The 23738-nt window shown below is 38.2% G+C and overlaps 1 protein-coding gene across 3 annotated transcripts in view; it reads left to right on the top strand.

The window, feature by feature from the left end:
* The window catches only part of LOC148645473 (SITS-binding protein), a 42827-nt gene that overhangs the window by 1152 nt on the left and 17937 nt on the right, over nucleotides 1-23738 (top strand). For 2 of the 3 annotated variants that reach the window (XM_088612022.1, XM_088612024.1), the window contains 4 exons: nucleotides 3148-3319; nucleotides 15137-15344; nucleotides 16024-16174; nucleotides 23261-23458. In XM_088612022.1, the coding sequence (XP_088468148.1) occupies nucleotides 3148-3319; nucleotides 15137-15344; nucleotides 16024-16174; nucleotides 23261-23458 (729 nt within the window). The remainder of the gene's footprint in view (nucleotides 1-3147; nucleotides 3320-15136; nucleotides 15345-16023; nucleotides 16175-23260; nucleotides 23459-23738) is intronic. The other variant, XM_088612023.1, reaches the window with a different exon arrangement.

Here is a 23738-nt window from a genome sequence, read left to right as displayed (position 1 = left end):
TATGATTGAAGTGTTCAGTTGATTTTAAGTCAGTAACTTGTGATACGCGAAATCGATCCGTGCTTGTCACGTCATTCGTCATTTACGTATATGTAAAATATGCTTTTTTTAATTAGTTTTTTTTATTTTTAAGTGTTTTTTCCCCCATTTAGAGTGTGTTTTCCGCGTAGGCAATTTTGGTTTAAAAAATACCTATACAGACAACAGTTATCATTGTTGCATTTTACGACAGCTCCCTTTTATGAAACTAATAAAAAGATTGATACTTTTAGTCAGGGATTTATGGCGACAACAATGCTTATAACTCTCAATTAAGTAACAAGTTAAATCATTTTCTAGAAACAAAGTACATAACCTAGCCCACTGACGTTAATTATTTAAGAGTTTTAGCAGAAATCTGAATTGCCTGATTATTAAACAAGGAGTAGCTATTGTCTAGAAGGAAAAAAAACTGCAAGGAATTAGGATTTTATTAATTAATCCCACAGTTGCGCGTAGTGTCGAATAATGTTTGTCATGTGCTGTTTTAAACCCCAAATTTACTGTTTGTTGGGAATATTCTTTTGGATACTGTTTACCAGGATGGTTATATAAATTAAATGAACCATTTGGTGGAATTAAAGTGGGAAAAGAAAATATAATACATGCAAGATGCATGGGTATTGGAACAAAGACATTTTCGAAATGTGCCCTAGTTCATACAAGTTCCCAAATTTTGAAAATTAAATATAATGAATAAAAAACATTTTCCGCGTGCGCGCATATATATGCATGAGTATATATAGACATATTTCTGTGTTGTATATTTTTATGTTTACCAGACGTTTGTGTTGACGATCATTAACACATTTTCAGCCTGGGAACACTTGCAGTTTGAATGTTAAAAGCCAAGAGAAATAGCAAATTACCTTGTGAGTTCCAGGGGTACAATACAACACAGTGAATAAGTCTCTCTTAAATTGCAGCAGTTCAGGATAATTGTCTTGCCATAAAAACAAAATTCTAAGACTGATTTTACGACGTGAAATAACAATCGCAAAAGTGAAAAGAAGATGCACTAGAAGCAGGACGTTAAAAGCAGCTTACAGTTGTCTGTAAACTCAAGCATGTGTGAGTATTTTACGAGATTTTGAGGAGAAACGACCAACATCTAATAATATTTTGAAAATAGAGAATTCCTTTTAAAATTATTTGTTTTTACAGTGTTACAACACGTAAATGCTACTTAGTGGTTTAGTAGATTTGCAAAGTCTTGTCCTTGAGTTTCTGTTGGATAGGAAGAGGAGTGACATAGCACGTATTTGTTTTATTCATTTCTCTTTAAAAACAACAGACAGGAAAAAGTTATTTTTTCTGTTTATGATTACTTGCTTAGGTTACATCTTCGGAAATGTGGTCAGTGGTTCCTCTGCTGTCCGAGATGGAACCGAGTGGTTGAATCACTTGTTCCATTTTAATATGAAGACCGACAAAGGAAAATGTAGAACACAAAACATTTATTTCATTGTTTTAATCTACTACATTCAAAGTGCGGAGGTTTAAAATAAAAGCTTTTGGGAAAACAATGTGCAACGTTACTCTGCGTCCCGAATTGACCTTCATGATAATGATATAGGCCTATTTTGAAATTTCCCAGCTGAATTATTAAAATAATAGTCTCTAAACAAGCATTATTCACCTTCCAAGAGAGACAAAATCATGATCGAAAGTACTTATCCTATTTACTTTACCCTTCACCCGCACTCCCCTTTTATTCTCCAGACTGCTCTGGATCTAAAGCTCATTTACTTTGGAATATTATTAGTCGATTTAGTATTTTATTGCGTGTTTTTTTCTCCAGTTGCAGACTCCTATTTTGAATTTCATTTTCTAAACTAAAACGTGGTGTAGGCGAGGGTGGATGATCTTGAAAGTTCAGTGTAGTAGCAATTGCAAATAGATTGGCTCAATATTTTCAGATTCAAGCTCTAAAGTTCAACTAACAGATTCATAAATTCAAAAGATTTTTCACGTAATTGAGGAATGCATAGTATCCTGGTGTATTTCTATATATATTGCTTGCTTGTCCTGAATTTGTGTCAATGGCAGCTGTATGATAGTCATACTGTACATTTTACTTAATGTAATTTAAATATTGTCTTGGAATTAATATTCTGCTTACCTTACACTCAGTATTGTTTTGTATAGCTTTGTTTTCAATAGGCAAGTGAACTGGTATAATTGTTTTTAAAAAGAAAAAGTGTCATTCACTAGTCTTCTGTGGATTGATGCAGTTATGTGCTATTTTCTTTCTGGTGTTTTCAATCTTGATGCTTGATCTTCCCTGGGTTTCTCAGCTCAAATTAGTGTTTGTGAACTGGCTGTCAGAGGAACGTTTTAAAGCTTCTGTTTTTGATCCCTGCAAACTTGATTTTGTAAATATCCTGATGTTATAAAGTGATGCTTATGCAAAATTATAGCAATGTAAATGCTGTCTATGGAGATGGGTCCTCTAAGGTCTCTATATCGCGATGATTGATCAGGCTTTTATTAGTTTAATGATGGTAATTTCCCGTTGTTGTGTTAAATTCAGAAACAAGCTGTTGATTCCATTTTGAGCTACATGGAAGGATTTATTTCCCCAGTCAATGTTCTTTGTCTTGTGTGAACGGGTTTAGATATTTTTGTCTCACCTGTATAAATGCCTTTGGTGCCACTTACTATCGTCTCTTACTAAAACATGAGAGGAAACTATCGTGAGCCATCTCTGCTTGCTCTTTGTAAAGTTCATTTTTAAATCACACTGTGGAGTGAGCACTGAAAGAAGAGGAAATATGCTACTGTACATATATACATAGTACCATAATTATGACATAATCTCGTTGTCATCAGGTTAATTTATTGATTTAACTACAAATAATACAAATGTTATGTAAAATATTTTGTTTCATTTCACTAAGTTCATAGTACAGTTATTCTTTCAATAATCAAAATTTAATGTAACCCCATATAATCGTTAACCTTAGCGACACATCATTAAGGTTATCTACTATTTTACTGCAGCCTAGTTATTGTAATTGCATGCGTCAAGCATAAGATGTCTTGGCATCAGTTTGCCAATAAATTACAGAACATGTGCTCTATTGATTCTGTATCACTCTGTTTCAGGACTGCTTTTCCATGGCAAATATTTCCTGGTATGGTGGAGCAAGTGTTCATGCACAGAACTGGCCAATTAACAATGTGAATGTTTCATTGCAACCATTCATTGTGAGTAACCTGAGAGACAACCCCACAGGTTATGGATCAGTCTTAGAACGATACTTCCTAGGATCAACAGGTAAGTCATTCTGCAAGCTAACCTGCTTGATTGCCAAGGTCTGTGTTCAGTTGTCTCGTTTATCAGTCTTCATCTGCAAGTGCAAATAAGTCCATGTTGACATGGAAAAAAGAGTAAAAATACATTTTGCCTTCAGCCTAGAATACTGCAGCCCAGCATGAGTACTAAGTAGCAAATAACAATTGATCATGCAATCAAGATTTAGAAACTCTGTGTCCATAAAGTTTGGTTTTACAAACAAAATTGCAAACTATACAAGCAAAAGGCAGCACTCCAGGGAGGTTGATGTGGATGTTAGTTGCAAAGAAAATGTGTCTAAGTACAGCTGTAGTTCAGTTATTGGCTACGTTGTACCTGGGATACCCAGTACCTTTACAGCTATTGCCCGACTGCCACTGAATAAATTATAAGTTCTGTGTGGAATAAGAAGTTCTCCGTGGCAAAGTATTGTGAAGGGAGCTGTAGCACAAAAGGGATTGATTGATTGTTGATTGTTTTTAAGTGAAGTATAATATATTGGCTTGTACAGTATGTCAGTTTACACATGAATTAATTTACTTTTCCTCCTAGAATACTTTTGCCCCTGGAATTTTTCTAAGATTAATCAGCAGAAGCTTTTCAATAGGATTTGCAGAAACATTAAAAGGGGTATTTTCAGTACTTCTGCTGTTAATATACTGTAAGAGTCGGTTTTGTGTATTCTAAACCAACAACGTGCAAAGAAAATATGATAACAAGCAGGATATTTTTTATAAAAGATCTTTTCTGTTTACACCAGTCATACATTTTTTTTCCTAAATAGCACATCAAAGATATTTCAAGAATAATATTGCCATTCAATATTTTCAATGTACTTCATGCAAATATCCCTGTGCAGTCAAAAGTACAAAGTATATGAACTATAAACTGATCCTGTTCAAGGTTTAGACTGCTGGTAAGCCTTGAACTGCAACAGATGATTCACCCGGGACATTGCTCATTGCAATTCGACAGTACGTGCACACAGTGTCTTGCATATTGCATACAAGTGGTATGCATACCACTCTTCTGAGGTCTTTCTGTGACTAAGCATTTTTCTTTCACAGTATTTTTCAGATCCACAGGGCGTATGCTATTCTTGTGATCTAAATGCAGTGGAATAAGTAAAAGTTAATTTCTTGACCCGGTATCCAACATGCACAGGCCAAGCGTTTTTCAGTAATGAAAGAAAAAAAGTAACAAGTGCTTCCATGCTGAGAGTTTTGTATTTAGATAAACGGGCTCTGAGTATTCAATACCCCACACTTAAGGACATGGTACAAGACACAGCAAGACAACACAATTCTTTCGCAAACAGTGAAAAAGTGTTCATGATAAACCATAACCTACAGTATCTCTGGCTAAACACTGAGGAGAACACCCCAACAAGAAGATTGAACTTAACTTTACATGTAAACTATAAAATATTTTAAAACTTTCAAAGAATTTTGTAAATAAAAAGATCTTTTGCAGTTTTGAATATGTCTTGTCTTAAAACTTTATTGGCCACTTTATTTATTTTTGTTAAAATCTTGATACTTTAGATGTTTTACATTAATAATGCTATTCTTTTTGTGTGACAAGTATTTGTTTCAATATTTTATGTGCAAATTTAATTTATTGTTACAATTGTTCACGTGTTCCTGTTCATCCACAACATTTTAAAAACTTATTAGCCTGCACAACATAACTAAAGCTTTTGACTGAGTGATTAAAAGTTCTAGTTTATACCACAGACACATAAGCCATCTGCGCAGATTGCAGAACTTTCCATTCTACTTGTTTAACCTGCTTAGCAATTCTCAGAGACTCTTTGCAAAACATTTTACACACACACTTTAAGCTAACTCTAGGTTAAGCCTGGCATATCAATAAATGCTCTTTTTTGTTACATTATTCTATACATAGTCACATCATTGTAGTATGTACGCTGTTTTTCAGTTAAAATTGAAAACCGTAATCCCTTTATATAAGACATTCGATTAATATAATCATGCATTTTATATAAAGATAAGATGAAATAATATTAATTTCTATAACTTATAGCTATATAAGAGACATAGTTTTCTAAATGATTCTGTAACTAGCATATCAGTACATAAAGCATTAACAGATGCCAGTAGTTAATGCATTTAATTCGTCAAGCATCATGATAGCTTCTGGGGACTAAGTGCCCTAGTAGCACTGCAATGTTAGGCATGTGTTGCCTGCGCATCACTTCGGTCTGTGTGTAGCAGTTGGCTTGGTTAGGGTATATCTGCTGGTATTCCTGAGTGAGATCCCTTTTAATGTTCATCTTCAGCCTCCTCTGTGACTGCAACCTAAGCCTTGCCACCCTCAAACAAAGAATCAGGGCTTATGAAATACCCAGCATCATTAGAGTGTGTTTTAAAATAGCTTCAATAAGTGCTACGTCAAGCTATTGCACCAAGGCCAGTGACAAATATATTGAGCTCTATTCTACAGTCCTTCCCTGCTCCTACAAATCAAGCACCAAATGTGTCGCTGCCAGCATTTGAGAGGAAGCTCAACCGGCACAGCGGACCTGTGGACCGTAATCACAGCCCACTGGTTCAAGAATTCTTGAGCACCTCTTTCAAAACTGACTTCTCTCTGTGTGTAAAGTTTAAGAGGAACTTTTATATTCTGAAATATCTAGATTAATTAAAGATGAAGATGATGTCATCAGAAATAAAAGTTCTGGAGCCTTACTTCATACACATTATCGGGGAAATAAAAACAGATTTTATGGTGCATTCATGACTTGTTGACAGCTAAAAAATATAAAGGTCTCAGACAGCAGTGTATAATGAAATAAATACATTTTTTTAATGGCCAGACCATTTTCTCTAGAACTCAGATTTCTTTTCAAATTTTCTTTCCCTGTAATTCAAGCATTAATGTGATGCCAGAAGATAAAACCAGGAATTGATTGATCTAGTCTTTTTTTTTTTGCATTTACTTGTAAAGCTATAATATAGGTGCTTGGAGTTTTTTGTGTAAAGCACTTCACCCTCTTGTGAGTTAAATGTTTCAAAAACAATTTATACACACCGTGGTATTTAAAGAGAGAGAATTCATAGAACTTTTACTAGCACCAAAAATAACCGAGCACAGCACAAACAAGAAAATACAGAAAAGATTTTTATTTTTAATAGTAATAAAATGTAGTTCAATCTTGAGTAGTAAAGGTGAGTTGAACGCAGTTCAGCCTGAGGTTCCCCAAGCAACAGTTCACAAGTAGTTGTGTGACACAATATATGTATAGATTAGTCTCCCAGCGTCCTCTTGGCTCTCTTTGGAACAGTCACTTTTGTGACTTGATGGTCACCACTGCTCCTCCAGTCACCCTGAGGGTCTTGCAGTGTGCTGAAAGACTGCAGGGCCCAAGGAATGCGTAGCTTGAAGAAACAACTTGTAACTCAAAATTTCTGCTCAGCAAAGATAATGTAATTGAGGAATAATAACTGACACTGTTCACCACCTTTTAAAAACATGGCCTTCCCATTCTGAAGTTTAGGCAAGCTGGACGTTTGGCAGGACAGACTTCTTTGTGGTTTTTTTGGTGTCTGGTTCATCTCGATCTCGTCCACGTAGGTTGGAGTGCTGGAGTTTGGCACCCAGGGGAAAAAAGATGAAAGCACTAAGCTCTGTTCCCGACAGCTGTACTGAATGAGATTTAAGTCGGGGCATGACAAGAGCTAAAAGGCATAATTACTATCATGTGACATAAACAAAAGAGTATTATTAGGATTTCCTAGACAATTGTTTACAGAGACATTAACACTCTCATTTATGTAACATCAGAACGGATTTAGCTGAAAGTACTGCAGTTTTTAATCCATTTTCCACCTTCTCAAAGGTCGTTGTTAGTTACTGGAATGTCTTAACCCTTTTTGTGCGTCAATAAAGCCCACAAACAAGCAAAATGCAAAACAGTTGAAAAAAATATAAGATTGTTCATCTCTTTGGAAAAGGGGAGACAAAAATACATCTCTGGACAAATAGAACTATGGAAAAAAGACAGTTTACTGTGTACCAGAATTCATGTTTAAGCCCTCCGGCAAGAATTTGAGAATATTTAATTTCCAAATATGCCTGGGCTGGGAGAAGCTCACTTCTCGATATTGCTTAGGGCAACCAGGTCATTTGCATGGGTTCTCAGCCTCTTTTCTGAACCCGTGTGAACTCACTCAGGACACATCTCTCAAAGGCCACCAGTATTTCAACTGGGCAGAATCTCCCAATCTCAGACGGGGAATTGAGCAGATTTTTCAGGCTCTTTCTCCACTTATTTGGTCTCTGAGGTTGCAGCATTGCCGTGCTCAGACTACGTGCTGAGCTTTGCGGTACTGAGATGATAGCCTGACAAACATTTTTTTTTCTTTTGTGTCCCAAGTCCTGACATAGCTGGGGTTATTCTGCCCTTGCTGCTTTTTTCTAAGCTTGCATGTCTTCAACCTTTTTTCTTTTTCACCGTGTCCTCTGAAGCTACGGCTCCACTGGCCTCTCCACTGCTGTTTCTAGACAGTCTCATTCCGCGGGGCGCCTTCGCTTTAATTCAGACAGCTTCAATGCAGCCAGCCTCTCTGCTACATCACGGCAGCCTTTTTTCTGCTCAGAATTCAGGCAGCTTCAATGCAGCCAACCTCTCTGCTGCGTCACGGCAGCCTTTTTTCTCCTCAGAAATTCAGGGAGTTTCAATAAAGCCAGCCTGACTGCTGCATCAAGGCAGCCTTTTTTCTGCTCTGTAATAATTGGGACAGCTCCATTTTCAGTCAGCCTGCATTATTCACTTCTCCTTTAAGCCTAGCTCCCACTGGCCTTGCTGAAGATGTCCAAGGCTCTTCTATGAACCTGCGCTTGGAGCTTGGAGCTTGGCTTGTGGTTCACCACCAACCTGAAACCTCAGAGGCCTCAGCATAACAAAGAAGTAAAGAAACTAGAGGGCAAAATTAACTTAGAAAGAGTTACTAAGCACTTTTCTAATCCATCCGGCCATTATCAGAAATCAGCTTATCCTGGCGAGGGTCGTGGCTAACTAGAATTGTAATAAAGCTTCGGGTATTAACTCTAGCCAATCCATTTCCGCTTTAGAATTAAGATTGTGTGACATTTGTTTGCTTTGTTGCATTTTAACACACAAGGTTTACTGCTGAAGAAATAGAAAATTGTCTCTAACACTATGTAGGGGCACACTGAAGGTGCTCTTCACCACATTTTAAACACTCCACCCACCCCCATAAAAATACATGTAATATGTATAGCTAGGTAGCTCACACCAGTGCACATTCACATCAATTACAGTATAGCTAGTACAGGTTGTCTCTCACCATGCCCTGTCCCTCCTGAAAATTGTACATGCTCTCATATTTATCTCTGCCTTCATTAAACCACATTTTTAATACTAGTGATATAATATTGAGCACTTTTCACATATGCTTTTATCTCTGAACACATTACGTTTTATAGTTCTGCACAGTTGTGCTCTGATTCTCACAAAATTAAATTTGCTTTGAGCTTCCTGACCCCTGTTTTTTCACTGCTATAAACATACACTTGCCAGCCTCATTAGTGCCCCTCCAATTCAGGTGCAGCCTATTGCAATTTTATTGTCCCCCTTTCTATAATCATTTAACACCCATTTTCAGAATGACAGACTTGTAGTCATACTCTTGGTAAAGTCTAGTCCACTGAAATCTAACTAAAATCCCTCTAACTTCTAGACAACTAAGTCTGAATTAGTTGTAGTCACAGTTTAGTTATGCATTTTCATTTTTATATGAAATGTATAAATATTTTAATTATTTTCTAGTCTTTTGAATATAAAGGACATTAAGTTTAGTTCTTTTTTAACTTATAATTAAGACTGTTCTAATTTGTTAGCATTTAAATCCATATAATAAATGTGTGACAACGTTTACTTTACAAGTTAATCAAATACCAAATGCAAATACTACAAGTCAGATAGGGAATCTTTACTGTTATCTTTTATACTGAAAATAAAAAGATCCATGAACTCATGTATACTGATGTATATTTAAATGGTGACAAAATCATTAAACAAATGTTAAAAATGGAATTTGAAGGATTTATTTTGCTCTTTAATGGTCTGTACTGAGATGGAATTGTGCACTTTTTTCTGCTGTATTAAGGATCAAGCTCAGCATGGCCACATTGTTCAGCTGGGGGAGCACTACGTAAAGGGATGTTACAAGCAGGCACGAATCACCACATGAAATCACCTGAGGTCACTTAATTATCTTGGCTATTGACCCTAAGCCTGGTAGACGTTCATACTGTTTATTTAGGACATAAGAACATGAGAAAGGTTACTTCCAAAGAAGGCCATTTCCCCCATCTAGCCCATTTGGCTGTCAGTAGTTTAATGATCCAAGGACCCAGTTTGGTTGGGTATTTTGCCCTAGATCTTCACAACCCTATCTTCAGCACGGCTGTGATTTATTAATAACATTTGACAAATATTTGTTCGGTAAACCTCAGATCCATTATTTTTTCAAGGTGGAAATTCATTAATGAAATGATTTCCATATCTTCATTTGCCTGCCCAGTTGTGGGACGCAAGCACATACAAAATCAGAGCAAACTTTGAACTGGAAAAAAACGTCTCGTAAACCTTTGACTCATTTTATTCCCAAGTTGCTACTGGGATCATAAATATGACTTTGTAAAGAGAACAAAGCATTTGGCAAGCAGCAGAAAAAGGCAGACCTGAGTGTTTACTGCTGTTGAAGCAGCATAGCAGAAGCAATAAATAAGGTGTAGGCAAAGGGTAGAGACTATTTAATATCTGTGTATATGCCACGATTCAAATTCTTGACTCTGATGAGTTTATCAAAATACTTAAGGAAGCAGAGAGAGATATAATGTGTGACACTTATTACATTGAAGTATACCTGTTGCATGTTTGCTTTGGCTCAGTTTCTTTGAATGAAAACTGTGGTCCTTGTGAAAACTTGTGAACCCAAATGTTTACTATGCAGTTGCTAAATAATTGTGTTCTTTTAAAGGAGTTGTTTAGTTAGGCGGTAGTGTTTAGAGGGACAGTACAGTACTAAAAATAAGAGGCCCCGCTCTTAAACCTTGAAGGAACCCATTTTGGCCATAACTCAAGCTTTTATTTGCTCTTAAATTTCACAAAATGACAGTTATTAATTCTCCCTCCGACTGGTTGGCCATATATTACACTCCATCTCTGAGTGGTTTCCAAGGTTCTGATGGCTATTAGCAAGCAGGTAGACGTTTGTTCTAACTTTTGAGTTTTAGACAAGATCAATGCCAAATGAACATCAGAAACTGGCTGCCCGATAGGGAGTGCACTACCTAATGCTTTTAAGAAAAAAATACTTTTCTTTTGTTTCCTTCACATCCACCCACCCCTAATTCCCAGACACGACAGACTGATTGCAGTGCTCATCTGTTATCCATCCTGCTCTATTTTAACTGGAAAATTAGCTGGAATTATGCAGTAAGGACTTGAGAAAGGGGGTAAAGAAACCCAGGGATTCTGCTGTTTCGGCATGCTCCCTGTTTCTCTTCACTGCACTGCAGAAAGCAATACAACCCCCCCCCCCCCCTCTTATTTAAAAGCCATTTCTATATAGTGTGCAATGCTGACTTTTTGCATAATCTGTATATGAATAGAGGATGAAACAGTATCTCTGTCTGATGCATGTAAAAGCAGAATATAGAAAGATAGTATCAACAGCTGATCTCATAATATTGAATCTAATATTTAAATGCATCTTTGCAATTAACAATGGTCCCAAAATAAACTATTTGCTCTGTACTGGCTTGCATCTGTTTTTTTTTTATGAAGACAGTGCATCGTTAAATTGTTGAGACTGACAGTTCACTGTACCTACCCCAGTATATGAGAGCGGATTAATTGTCTGTCAAGATGTGCTTTCTAAACGTGATAATTAGGATGAATGCCGAGGTTCTGTATATTTTCTCAGAAAATATGTCCCCAAAACATAAATCAGGAACATGTCTCTACTAAATTGTACACTGTATTTTTTAAACCATGGACTCCAGACCATACCCGAAAGAAAATCTCTTCGCCTTGCAATCCCGTAGACATGCCTGTGACACTATCCTGGGAATAAAGTGTTTTTTGTTGTTTTCAAGAGGCTGTTGTCATCTCCAGGTAAACAATCCTCACATTCTCCCCCCCCCCCCCCCCCCCCCGGCCAATTAGCCTCACCCAGGAAGTCCCCATCAAACTGATTAGTGAGGCAGGTGCAAGTCCTGCCCTGACTCAAAATACTTTAACATTTTGAACTTTTTCCTGTAGGCTACATTATTAGACATTTAATAAGGTTGGCATCGCTGCCGTGCTTTGCTTCAATTCCCAGGGTGTGCTGTATGTTGTATGTTTTTCCCGTGTTCATATAGGTTTCCTCTGGATGCACCAGTGTCCTCCCACAGTCCAAAGACATACTCAGAGGTTAATTTGTTTCTGGGAAAATTGGCCCTTGCTGTCCTGTCCAGGGTGTGTCCTGCCTTGTGTGTCTTGCTTGTCTGGATAGGCTTCAGCTCCCCCACAGCCCTGTGTTGGATAGATGGATGGAAGTTATATAAGGACATTTTAGCTTTATTGTGCTTCTTTTTTCTGAACTACTAGAGGGTACATTTGCATGTTAAGAGCGCCTTTTGTGAAAATGTTTCTGCAATACCGTATGCTCTCAGGCATTTAGTGGCTGAGAGGCTTCGTCTGGCGAGTGCTTAACATTGAAGCCCCTTTAAAAAATGCACAGAACCTCAATATCCAGGGCTTCTGCAGCTTGCAAGGCAGCTGAGCTGGCATTGAATGAAACAGCTTCATACAGGAGAACGACAAGCGAGCAAGATTTGGCATGTCGGAGAAATCCGAGAGGCTGGAGGGATTCCTAGGAGGGCAGCTACATCTGTGGACAAAATTATCTGGTTCACATAATCTCATCACTTAACATGGCTGCCGGGATGCCATAAATATAAACAGAGAGAGGGGGATACCACATTGGCTACCTCCTCACAGAAAACCTGAAAATGACTCCTGCTTTTTTATCTTTCATCTATTACTCTTTAATGTTATGGTAGCTGCCAGACCCAGACGGCTGCTAAGATCAGCTCACCCTGTAGAATGCATCAGCCACCTAAACACCATTCAGTGAGCTACCTGATCATGAGTAAAATCTTCCCATTATCTACACACAACACAAGATAAGCAAACGCTTTGAGGGAAAGGCAGCTGTTTTGGACACGGCAAGACCTTTTCTCAACATTCAGACAGGGGTCATTCAACACCTCAGGCCAAAATCAAAAGTGTGTTTAAACTTTTCTGCTTCCTTATTACTGAATAAGTAAGTCGGAGTATTATTTTTACCTGCGTAGTTGTGTTTGCCCTGGCTGCTAGGTTCGTGTTACTTCTGAAAGGGGTGTGAGAAGAGTTTGTCAATCTGGTTGTTTGGTTTTATAGTGTCATCATGGTGTGGTGTCATCAGATTTTATACTGCTGAGGCGTGTATCTGTATGATACTTTTATATCATCAGGATAGTTGTGATTTTGTTTACCCCAAGACACACTTAGAGTAGTTTTAGAAGATCCATTCTAATTTGGCTTAATAAAGTGAACTTGTGTAAGTTTACGGATTATTTTAATTTATGTGAACTTTATCTCTGATATTATGTTCAGTCAAAACAGAATTTCCACACTGATCGTCATTTGTCAGAATAACAGATGATTACTTTTTTATCTGCACTGTGCGATACCATGTTGAATGGCCTTGGTGCTGTGCTGTGTGATACTAATGTGTCAAACCCAAATGATCTTTCCTTTTAAGTTGGATGAAGAACTAATGTGCTCCTAACATTATGCATAACCAAGTCTGAAAGCTTACAACAGTCAGATGAATAAAAAACAATTTTACTATATGCACATATAGGCTTGCTCACTGGTAAATTATTCTGGCTAAAAGCCACCTTCTACCCTCTACTGTTTTGAAAGCAGGTTTACTCTGGTACCCTCTAGATTCTTGGAACCTCTGTGATTTTACTGTATTTACCTCGGTGAATTTACTAGGTAAATTCAGTTGCACTCCCAGGAGAGACTGCCTGATGTTTCATTTTATTTAAAGCTATCTGGAGCAAAGTGAAAACCTAAAACCTGCGTCATGCTTCAGATGGGTTTTGGCGAGCAGCTTGCACCGTGAAATCTGTTACAGTTGCTGAGAGGCGGAAAGGAGAGTAGAAGATATGGAGTTTTACCTTGTCCAGTGGACTTTTCAGCCTTATTCTGAGCTGCTGGTAAAATTCCTAGATTCCTAGGCTGGCAATTTTATTGTACTATCCGGGTGAATCTTACTACTTATATCAGGGCAGTGTTTCTGCAGCACTGTAGAAAGTCATTTTGGGTTCACTTAAAAAAAATATATAGACGATAGTTTGCTCTGAACATTTTTTGACCTTATTAAACACGCTTTAAAGTAATCAAATCTTTAGCAAATTGTATTTGCCAGATTTTAGAAGGTCATTCTTTTAAGTAAAAAAATGAAACAAAAACGTTCACTCGTAGTACGTTGTAAGACTTGCTGTATAAAAGCAGAGCATGAAAGCAATGCTTAAATGAGGTTTACTGGTGTTCATTACACATCCAATGTCCTGCTTATTTACACCTTTATAGATATGCTCATCCAGCTGAATATTTAGGTATCAAAACATTTGATCATTGTTAGGCTTTTTTTCCCTGCAAAAAATTGGAAGAGAATCTCCACTGAGCTAGTTTTTGTTTCTTTGCACTTGCTGAACTTTGAAATAACTTTGAAATCCTTAACTTTGCGAATTCTTTTGCAGTTGTAAGTAATGTTTCTTTTGATGCTCTGAATTCTTTTGAAGCAATGATCATTTTTTATGTTTCTATCTTACAATCATGTTTAGTTGCATATAGAGGACTTACTGGACTCTCCACTCAAAGCACTTTACAGGTGATGGGGTCTCCCCTCCACCACCACCAGTGTGTAGCTCCATCTGGATGATGCAACGGCAGCCAAAGTGCACCAGTATGCTCACCACACACCAGTTATTAGTGGGGAGGAGAACAGAGTGAGGAAGCCATTTCATAGATGGGGACTATTAGGAGGCCATGATTGGTAAAGGCCAGGGGGAAATTTGGCGAAACACCCTGGGATTTTTAATGACTGTGGAGAGTCAGGACCTCGGTTTTACGTTTCATCAGAAGGATGGCGTCTTTATAAATCACTATATGGTAATTTAAAATATTTTTTCACATTTGTTTCTTTACATATTGTTTTGGTATTTCTTAGATTTCTGTCCTTTTTCTTGGAGTTTACTGAGCCATGACCCCAGTTTGCTTTTCTTCACACAATGAATTTGTTCCAGACGTGGACTAAGGTTAACTTACTTTTCTTGTTTTGGCACTCTTTAAAATCTCACAAAAGTAGCTGCAGAACATAACACGAACATAACATTTGCTTAAAGCCCATTGCAGTACTTGGATACAACAAGTACCTTACTTTTTACTGATCTCAGCACTCACCAAACAAACAGTTAAGTATCTAGTGCAGTGGAATGGATTTGAAGTCCCATGTTAGGTAGCCCTGGTGTGAAGTCATCCTGGCATTTTTATGATCTGCTCCTCCACCCTGTCATATTTCCCCAGGTGACCTGAAAGGGTAAAATCATCCCGTGCAGATGCTGTAGATCCAGAATCTGATGGGAGGAGTCTAAACGCCCACACTCTCCGGTTAATTGCTTGTTGTTTTTTGCCTCCTTTTAAAGGTGTAGCTTTGCTGGTTGCTCAGGAGGTCCCAGTGCACATTTCTATTGGCAGCCAGAGGCACTTTTGTTTGCAGACGCCGCCCAGTTCAGAGCTGGTGCCCCTTCAGTATATGGTTTGCGTCAGCAACAACATCAAAACCGTCCACCAGGAAGTGGGAAGCCAGCTTTCTGAGCATGAACGAGTGCTGCCAAACACTGACATTTTACGGTAATTAAATTCCGGCACAGCCAGTAATGCTCACCACTAGTGTCAGATTGGCCTCGAGACACACTGTGACCTCTGGCTGACCTAAACTCGGTCTGTCGCTGTTGCCATTCCTGAAAATATTTCACTCCAGCCTCCACTCCATACAGAAGGTAATATGCCTAACGAGGCAGAGGGGTACTGTATATATTTCTTAATTACCCTTATTGTATTTGAAACACCCTTATTGAAAACTATTACCTATAGAATTTCTGTTTAAGATGAGACAGTTGTGTACATTAGAGAACATAAGAAAGTTTGCAGACGAGAAGAGGCTGTTCATCTTATTTAAGTTATTCATATTCTGAAGGGTTAGTGTAGCCTAAGTTCTATAATTTTTGGAATCTGAAAATGTGCTGTTGTTGAAACCATAACATGTACACTTTTTCAGAGACTGCTGTTTTAAAGGAGATTTTCCAGGCATAGTGGAACAGAAAAAAAAACAGGAAAAGTGTGTCATAATCCTGTTGTAATATGATACACATAGAAGTGTATGGAGTACTTACTATATATATATATGAACAGAAATAATGACATCCACATGAAAGAATGATTTACTAATTTTAAATGTTTTAAGCAATCAAAAATTACTTTGTATAGGATTGGATCAGAATTGAGAACCACTTCTTTCTGAAACCCACAGGTTGCCGTTCTGGAAGCTGTTGGTCAATGTGGATTCGGGGGTGAAAGTGGAGCGAGAGCTGAGGACGTTCCACAACCGTCTGAAGAGACACCGCCTGGGAGAGGGCGTTATCAGTATCGGTGAACATTCCACGATGTTGCTTTCTGATATGGTAGGTTCACGGAAATACACACTTATTCACACGGCTGGGAGTTATGTGCCGTAACTGGATCTCTTAAAAAGAGGGGTCTGGGTCAAAACGCACACACAAAAGGTACAGAACCTGTGCTTTTTTACTTATAGGGCAAGAAAAAGAACCAGAATCCCTAAAACAAAAGCCTAAACGCTTCTTTGAGCTACTGACAAGAGACAAGAGAGGTTCCTCAGCGGACCTCTCTATAATTAGCCTGCTTACTGGTTTCCAAGCGCAAGTTTCTCCCAGATTCTTCAAAAAATTTGCATCACTCCACAGGGCGCATGGTTTCGTTCCCTCGGCTCCTCTCCCACTACTCTGGCGGCACAAAGTCTAGTGAAACCTCCCTCTCTTCCCAGCTGGGAGATGTGGAACAATGTGGACTCGCCACTTTCCTGGTTTTTCCTCAATCACCTGATCAATTTACTTCTATCTAGCTTTCTGGGGAGATGTTGCTCAGGCCAGTTTGAACTTGCTGTCCCCTCATGACTTTTTAATATTGTGCTCCCTTTGTCAGGTGCCCTTCTCTTCCCATTTCAGCTGCTGAAACGCTTGTAACCGACTGTGTGGAAATCATGCAGTCGTGCTATACTAAATATGAGCACCTTGACTTGGAGGCAGTACAACAGCTACAGAACACCAAGCACAAATTGAAACAGACACAACACATTTGTACCTGCCAGCTTTATTTTAAGCATCAGTGACTCCACAGATGATGGTGGAGAAGGCTTATTTATCCCTTGAGTGTAGACGTATTGGTGAAATATTTGGAGTATTCATTTGACTTATTTTAATATGTCAGAGATCTGCGTGTGGTAAAGAACATAACCTGATTTGTAATGACATTGATGCCTTTTCAGCTTAAAGATAAACTATAGTGATTTGTATATAATCAAAGGATATACAGTATGGCACCTTCAGGAATTCATAAAGGTTTGCTGAATCACAGACAAGGATGGAACTACGCATACACTGAAACTTCATCTCTTTTGTGATGGAAATTGGAGGTTGTAAACATTACTATGTACTTGGTAGTATCATTGTGGTTTGAAATGCACTCATCATTGCTGATTCATTATAACCCCAAATGTAAAAATAGCATTGCAGTTCCCCTTTAACAGGCCAAGATTTGTCATGCGAAAGATCTACATTGGCACAGAGACTGCATCCGTCATCAAATTGCAAGTTGTACTGTATTTATTGCTAACCTTTTTTTTTAAAAAGGAAAAAAAAAACAGTAAAACCGTGTCAAGTGGCCCGCAGGGCAGTGACCTTTGGTGGTGTGTTTCTTCAAGAACCCCAACTGCTTGTGTTGCTGACCTTCAGTCTCAGCCTCAAGTTGTTTCACACTGAGTGGATTAGTCTTACAGCCGTCGCCAGGCCAAGGGGAGCACCTGTTGTGTGGGCCTCAGGACCGTCAACTGTAGTGTGAAAGGTTGGGGCTGAATGATTTATACCGGCAGAGCACTCAACTCTGAGCGAGCATAGATGACAGTCATATGGATTGTATTGGTGAACTTGAAGAACTTGGAAGTAGGATAACTTAGTTGCAGTGCAAAACAATGAAGCAATGTACAAGTACAACTATCACAGAAAATTAAATTCCAGGTAATACTGTACCCTACAGCTATGTAGTGTAAATTCAAAATATAATTGTGTCACACACAGCAAAAGAGAAGATGTGTGCTGTTTCACTAAAAAGGCTTTTTGTACATAGTTTTTATTTTAATGTTTTGCTGCACCTTTGTCATAATTTCTTTTAAAACCCTTTTAAAAACTACTGCTACTAGTAATACTTTATTTGCTTTAATCTCCTTGTTGCATCATAAGTTTCATGGTTTTATATAAGTAATTCACAGAACTACATTTAAAAAAAAACATCTGATTTAGTTTAGTTTAGCCAGACCTGAGTAATGGTTCTATTTAGATGGATGATTTTTCAAGAATGTTTTTAACATTCTTTTTTAAGCAGTTAAAATAAAATGTATGTTCTGGCATTGGTCATAGAGCTACCTATCATATAGACAATATAATTCATCAAAACATTCAAACCACAAATTACCCCCCCCCCCCCCCCCCCACCACCATTAAAAACTTGTACAGGCTCTGCTTATGCTTACAGTGGCAGCAGTCTCTCTTATCATTGTATCCATTATCTACCTGGAGGGCCGGCATGACTTTTTGTTGCTTCACATTGCTTGTCTGATTTATAGATTGCGCATTCCAAGTTGCCTCTTTTAAAACCTGTCTTAATCAATGCCACAGTCTTTAAGTTCGGGAAAACTGATGTTGCTTTGATGCTGGAGAGTGGACCATAAGGGGTAACCTAAGAGCTTTGAAACTGCTGTGTGTCAGGGCATAAATATTACAGATTAAAAGACACCAGCTGTGTTGTTAAGTTGGGTTTGACAGACAAAAGAGCTTGCAGTGGTCAGGGGTTTTCGGCTTGAAAGGTTTCATAAGTGCATAAAGGCAATTGGTGAGAGCAGAGCATAACCTCCAAGTGGCTACTGAGCTCTAGAGTCAAATAGCTGTCTTAACTACTAGGGAGAAATAAGCAGACTGGATTTCCATATATATGTGCACAGTAAGTGTTTTTAATTTTTTGTAGCATTCTGCAGACTATGGATTTCATACATTAATAAAGTGCCTCACGTGTAAAAACATGTCTCAAGGCACTGGGCAATAGAGTAATTAAATGACTGAAATATTAAAAGAGTGATTGAACAAAAAGGGTGGCATGTGGTGCAATGATTAGTATCATTGCCATGCAGCACTTCATCCTTGGGTTCAATTTCGAAGCCAGGGTGCGGTCTGTATTAAGTTTGTTTGCTCTCATATTGTGTGTTGTGTTGGTTTCCTCCCACAGTCCAAAAACATACTGGTAGATGAAGAGGCTTCTGGGGAAATAAGCCCTGGTGTGAGAGCGAGTGTGTCTGTGTCTGTCTGCCCTGTGATGGACTGGCATTCCATCCAGAGAGTTACCTGCTTTGCTCCTGTTGGTTGCTGGGTCAGGCTCCGGCTCTCCCATGTCCCCGTATTGGATAAAGTGCTTAGAAAATGATTAGATGGATGATTAAACAAAAATTGGGTTGAGCTGTTTATTAAAATCCAAGAAGGTTGTGCGTTGTTCCTGTCGTGGTCCAGAGCTATGTGGTCAAACCAGTAAAAGAGTAGGCATCCCAAAATCACCGTGTGCTGTAATGACAAAGAATGGCAGGGTCTGCTCAGTATAATGCTCAGTTTGGGATTCAGCACAGTTTGTGTTTGAAAAGATACAGAGAATCAAGACTATGCAATGCTTTGATGGTAAGCAAAAGTATTTTATAATCAATTCTTGAAGAGACAGCGAGTTAGGGAAGATCAGACAAGCTGTTGAAGCATAGTATGACTAACAATTCTAGGAATCGAATTTTGAACCTTTGGGAGATTACCAAATGGTGTAGTTTTAACCAAAGTTCAGGAGACGGTCCAATATTAAACTTGGCCATCCTATGTATGAAAACTCACTGGTTGCCCATTTGCCATTTTAACATTTCTGCATATCAACCCATGGCAGTTGAATAGATGTGGAATAGTCTACTTTACACTGTAGGGGATGTTTGACCTGTAGACTGAATAGGGCGATTGGCACTGAAGGCAGTGTTGTTACCATGTTGCCAAATGGCAGACGCCTGCCTGCCAAGGTAGTAATTGGCTGCTACATTTATCCAGGCAGTCTGGAATGGTTTCAGGCTTGAGCAACTCCTAATAGTATAAAACTGTTTTGTGTTTTTGGTAAAATTGAATGCCAAGTTTAAAATGAAAATATTGGGAGAGAAAGCATGATTTATTTTCTAGAAAATACATCATAGGTTCTACACAAAACAAGTATCAAATGAAAGCGTTTGTGTTTTTCACTTGCATGTGAAATACTACAGAGATTCAAACACCATATTAAGTAACAGCTCCACTTAATACTCTCATTAGCAATGTGATCGACAGAGCTCTACCTTTTAATGTTATCAGAAAAGAAGACATAAGAATCAGTTGCCCATAAAACATTACACCAGAAAACACAATTATACTGGCTGGAATAGAGATTTAGAGGAAACCTGCCAAAACTAACTCTTTTCAGGTAAACCTGATACATGGTAATGTACAAATCTGCCAATGAGCCAGCTAAAGGAGTTAGTCTTGCTGGATAATATTCCAAATGGGTTGTCTGTTATATCATGGGAGATTAGTTTCTTTTCCATCCATTTGCATTCCTCAGCCTAGATTACTTATACATTTAGACAGAGAGGACAAAGAGGAACTTGGCTCTGCTGTTTTGAAAGTATGCTTTGTGGTCTTTGTCAAACTACAGAAAAAGCACACCTCATAATAGAGAAACAGGAAACATTTTAAATAAATAAATCTTATCAATATAAACTCCTCTTTTTATTTTATGCCATGGCATTTACTTTCATCCCAAACATTTACAGATGTATAAATTATGGCTAATGCTATGTTTTCTTTTTTTTATTATTTGACAATCCAGTATCATGAGTTGGATGAACTGCTTGGCATCATTATGCTTAGTAAGAAACCAGAAGTTTGTTTTAGACACTGAATTGATTATGGTTAAAGTACAACTGGGCAAATGGATTGTTTCGCTGTTTTTATTTTATCAATTTTCTGAATAATGCTGACCATATGTCAAACATAACATGTCCCAAAACATACAAAAATGGCAGAAAGATGAAGTTACCAATTTAGAATAAACACTAGTTTACTTTGGGATTTTAAGTGAAATTGATACTATTTATACAATCTTAATTTTAGTCTTTTTAACTGGATTATTTGTCTAAAGCTTAACTAAATGAAATTATTCAGTTCAAATGAAATTATACATGGATGTCTGAAAGAAGGTACTTTGCTTTATATAAAGTAATTCTAGATTTTAATGGAAGAAAGGACATAAAACACATCATATGCAGTGATCATATACTTGTATATTGTGATGCCGCTGGGGGTATGGTCATCAAACAGGTCGTGTTAAAGGCAGGTTTCGATACAAAACACCCCAAAAACATATTTAAATGGCATAACTTAATTTTATAAAGAAAATAAGCTAAAATAATTTCTAGCTTGTCTAACGTGTCTGTCTCACTCTTTTTTTCTATCAGGGGTGGCTGTAGTTGATGACCATGACAGCTCATTAACACAACAAAAAATCTATTTGCTGTCTATTAAAATACAAAAATATAATTTTCACCCAGCTCAAAAAATTGTACAATTCGTGGTCTTGTTTTCTGCTGGCCTTTAGCGTATTCAATTCACCTTCTGTTCAGAGTCCACACTTCTTCGTAGTGTGTTGCTTTGTTTTCCTCACTCTAGTTCATGGTGCACTATGTTTTTAAAATCCATGTGACTTTGCTTTTCATTTCTCATTTCTCTAGGATTTAACAAGTTTATTCCACCAGACATCTTCCTAGAAGCTCATTGACCTTGCCCCTTATATTACTTCAATATTTACTGGTGTTTTGAGAATCTACATCGAGCATTTAAACAGACGTTGTTACATACGACATGGTGCAGTGATCACAATTTGGCAGTTTCCACTTCAGTTCTCAGTGTTTCCAATTCGGGAAAGGATCTTTTTGTAAGGGTTAAGCAGTTGAACTGTCTGGAACAGGGTGCGCACCTGTGCCCAGTTCCAGATATTACGTCACGCCGCCATTTTGTATGCTGGTTTCTTTTCACTGCCATATTGGTGCAGTGAAAAGCATAACAAAATCCATGATGTGCACAGGAAAATACCACCTATCGACTATACAACCCCTAGTGGCATTACAATATTTGAATGGTGAATTTGAGTAAGTGAATGCATATTTTTGATTTACAAAATCTCAGATTGTTAATTCATATAAATTTGTATTGGGAAAAATGTCAGGCTAGTAAATCATTAAATTATATTAATTTCCAAAACTCTTTTTAAAAAAAGGAGTTGTTTTGGGGAGGATAAATGGCAATGTTTTATTGTAGCTCCAGAAAATGTTATTTAACAGAAGTGTAGGAGGAGGTCAAAAGAAAGAACAAGAGGCAAAAAAAAACAACAAAATAAGTATACCAGAGTTGTGGAAGTCTAGAACAGGCTACCCAGCCATGTTGTCAAAGCTGATACCTTGACCAAGACCAATAGAAAAACTCTTTAATACTCAAGTTGACTTCCAGTGTAGAGCCAACATGGCCACTTGAGGTCAGGAGCTGTGGGGTTCAAGTGAAACTACTGCACGTAGCAAAGTCTCTATGTAGCAAATCTATAACTAAACAGTACATCCAGCTTATAGTACTATTGAAAAAAAATTGAGCAACCCATATTGCAGCCATGTCAGAGAAGCACCAAAGTGATTGTTAGTTTCCTTTCTTTCTCTCTGTGATCAGCTCACACCTGTTAAAACAATTTAAGGAAATAAAAGCTCTGGTGGGCCTGCAGTACTGCTCTCCTGTTCATCCTTCCTCACTTCCAGACACAGATCACTACAGTATCCATCCACATATTGATTTTCTAACCAATTCAGGCTCATGGGGGAGCTGGAGCCTATCCCAGTAAGCAAGGCAGGATTCACTCTGGACAAGACACCTGTCCATCACACGGCACAAACAGACATGCACGCGCTCATCCTAGGGCTAAATCTCACAGAAATCTTCGGACTGTAGGAGGAAAGCACAGCACCATGTTCTATGCAAACACTGGGAGAATATTCAAGCCGTACACGGATCGAATCCCAGCTCGGGGATTGAAACTAGGACCCCAGTGCTGTGAGGTACAGTAGCAGTGCTCACTACTGCACCACTGTAACATCATGTTAATTTTCTATATGTGTTCACATAATGGCTAAGAAAGGGTCGCTCCTGACTTACATAGGGTTTGGGTTGTGTAAAGACTTGAAGAACCTAACCCTTATGTAACCCTGTTAACGGGTCCATACATATTATCCTGTATAAACAGGTACCTAATCATTTGTGAAGCACTTCAGTTGTTCATGTTATTCCTCATTGATGCATCCTGTCTCTCCATTTCTTTGTCTTGTTTCATAGCAGGACCACGAATCTCTCTACGGCAGGAAAGAAATGTCTTCACAAGAGACGAAGGATCTCTCTCTTGTCAAACTTCTGAACATTTCCATTACTCTTTCTCCGTACATGGGTGTGGACACTCGCCCATTCCAGGTGTCTTTACAGGATGGCACTGAGAGCTTCTGGCTCAGTCTTCCCTCTAAGTCACACTCCTATCAGGTAAAGTTTCTTATTGTTACCGTTCTCTTTTTAACTTCCTGGTTATGTCTTCCCAGATGCCAAGAAGACTACCCTGGCCTAGGTTCTCCCATGACAGAGTGTCTAACAAGGTGTTCTTTTGGTCTTGTGGGTTATAGAACCCAGGTGGACCTAAAACTGTTGATTTAGTGCTGAAATCCAAACACGCATGCCGTCTGGAACTTTGTAATGGTTCCCACTGCAATATTATAAGGGTAGATCCTGTCTTAATCAGTTTTAAAAATGGACATATACCTGCAAC

The sequence above is a fragment of the Lepisosteus platostomus genome, chromosome 18, assembly GCF_059453375.1.
Source record: "Lepisosteus platostomus isolate fLepPlt1 chromosome 18, fLepPlt1.hap1, whole genome shotgun sequence".
Lineage (NCBI taxonomy): Eukaryota > Metazoa > Chordata > Actinopteri > Semionotiformes > Lepisosteidae > Lepisosteus > Lepisosteus platostomus.
This window is presented reverse-complemented; position numbering and strand designations above follow the sequence as displayed.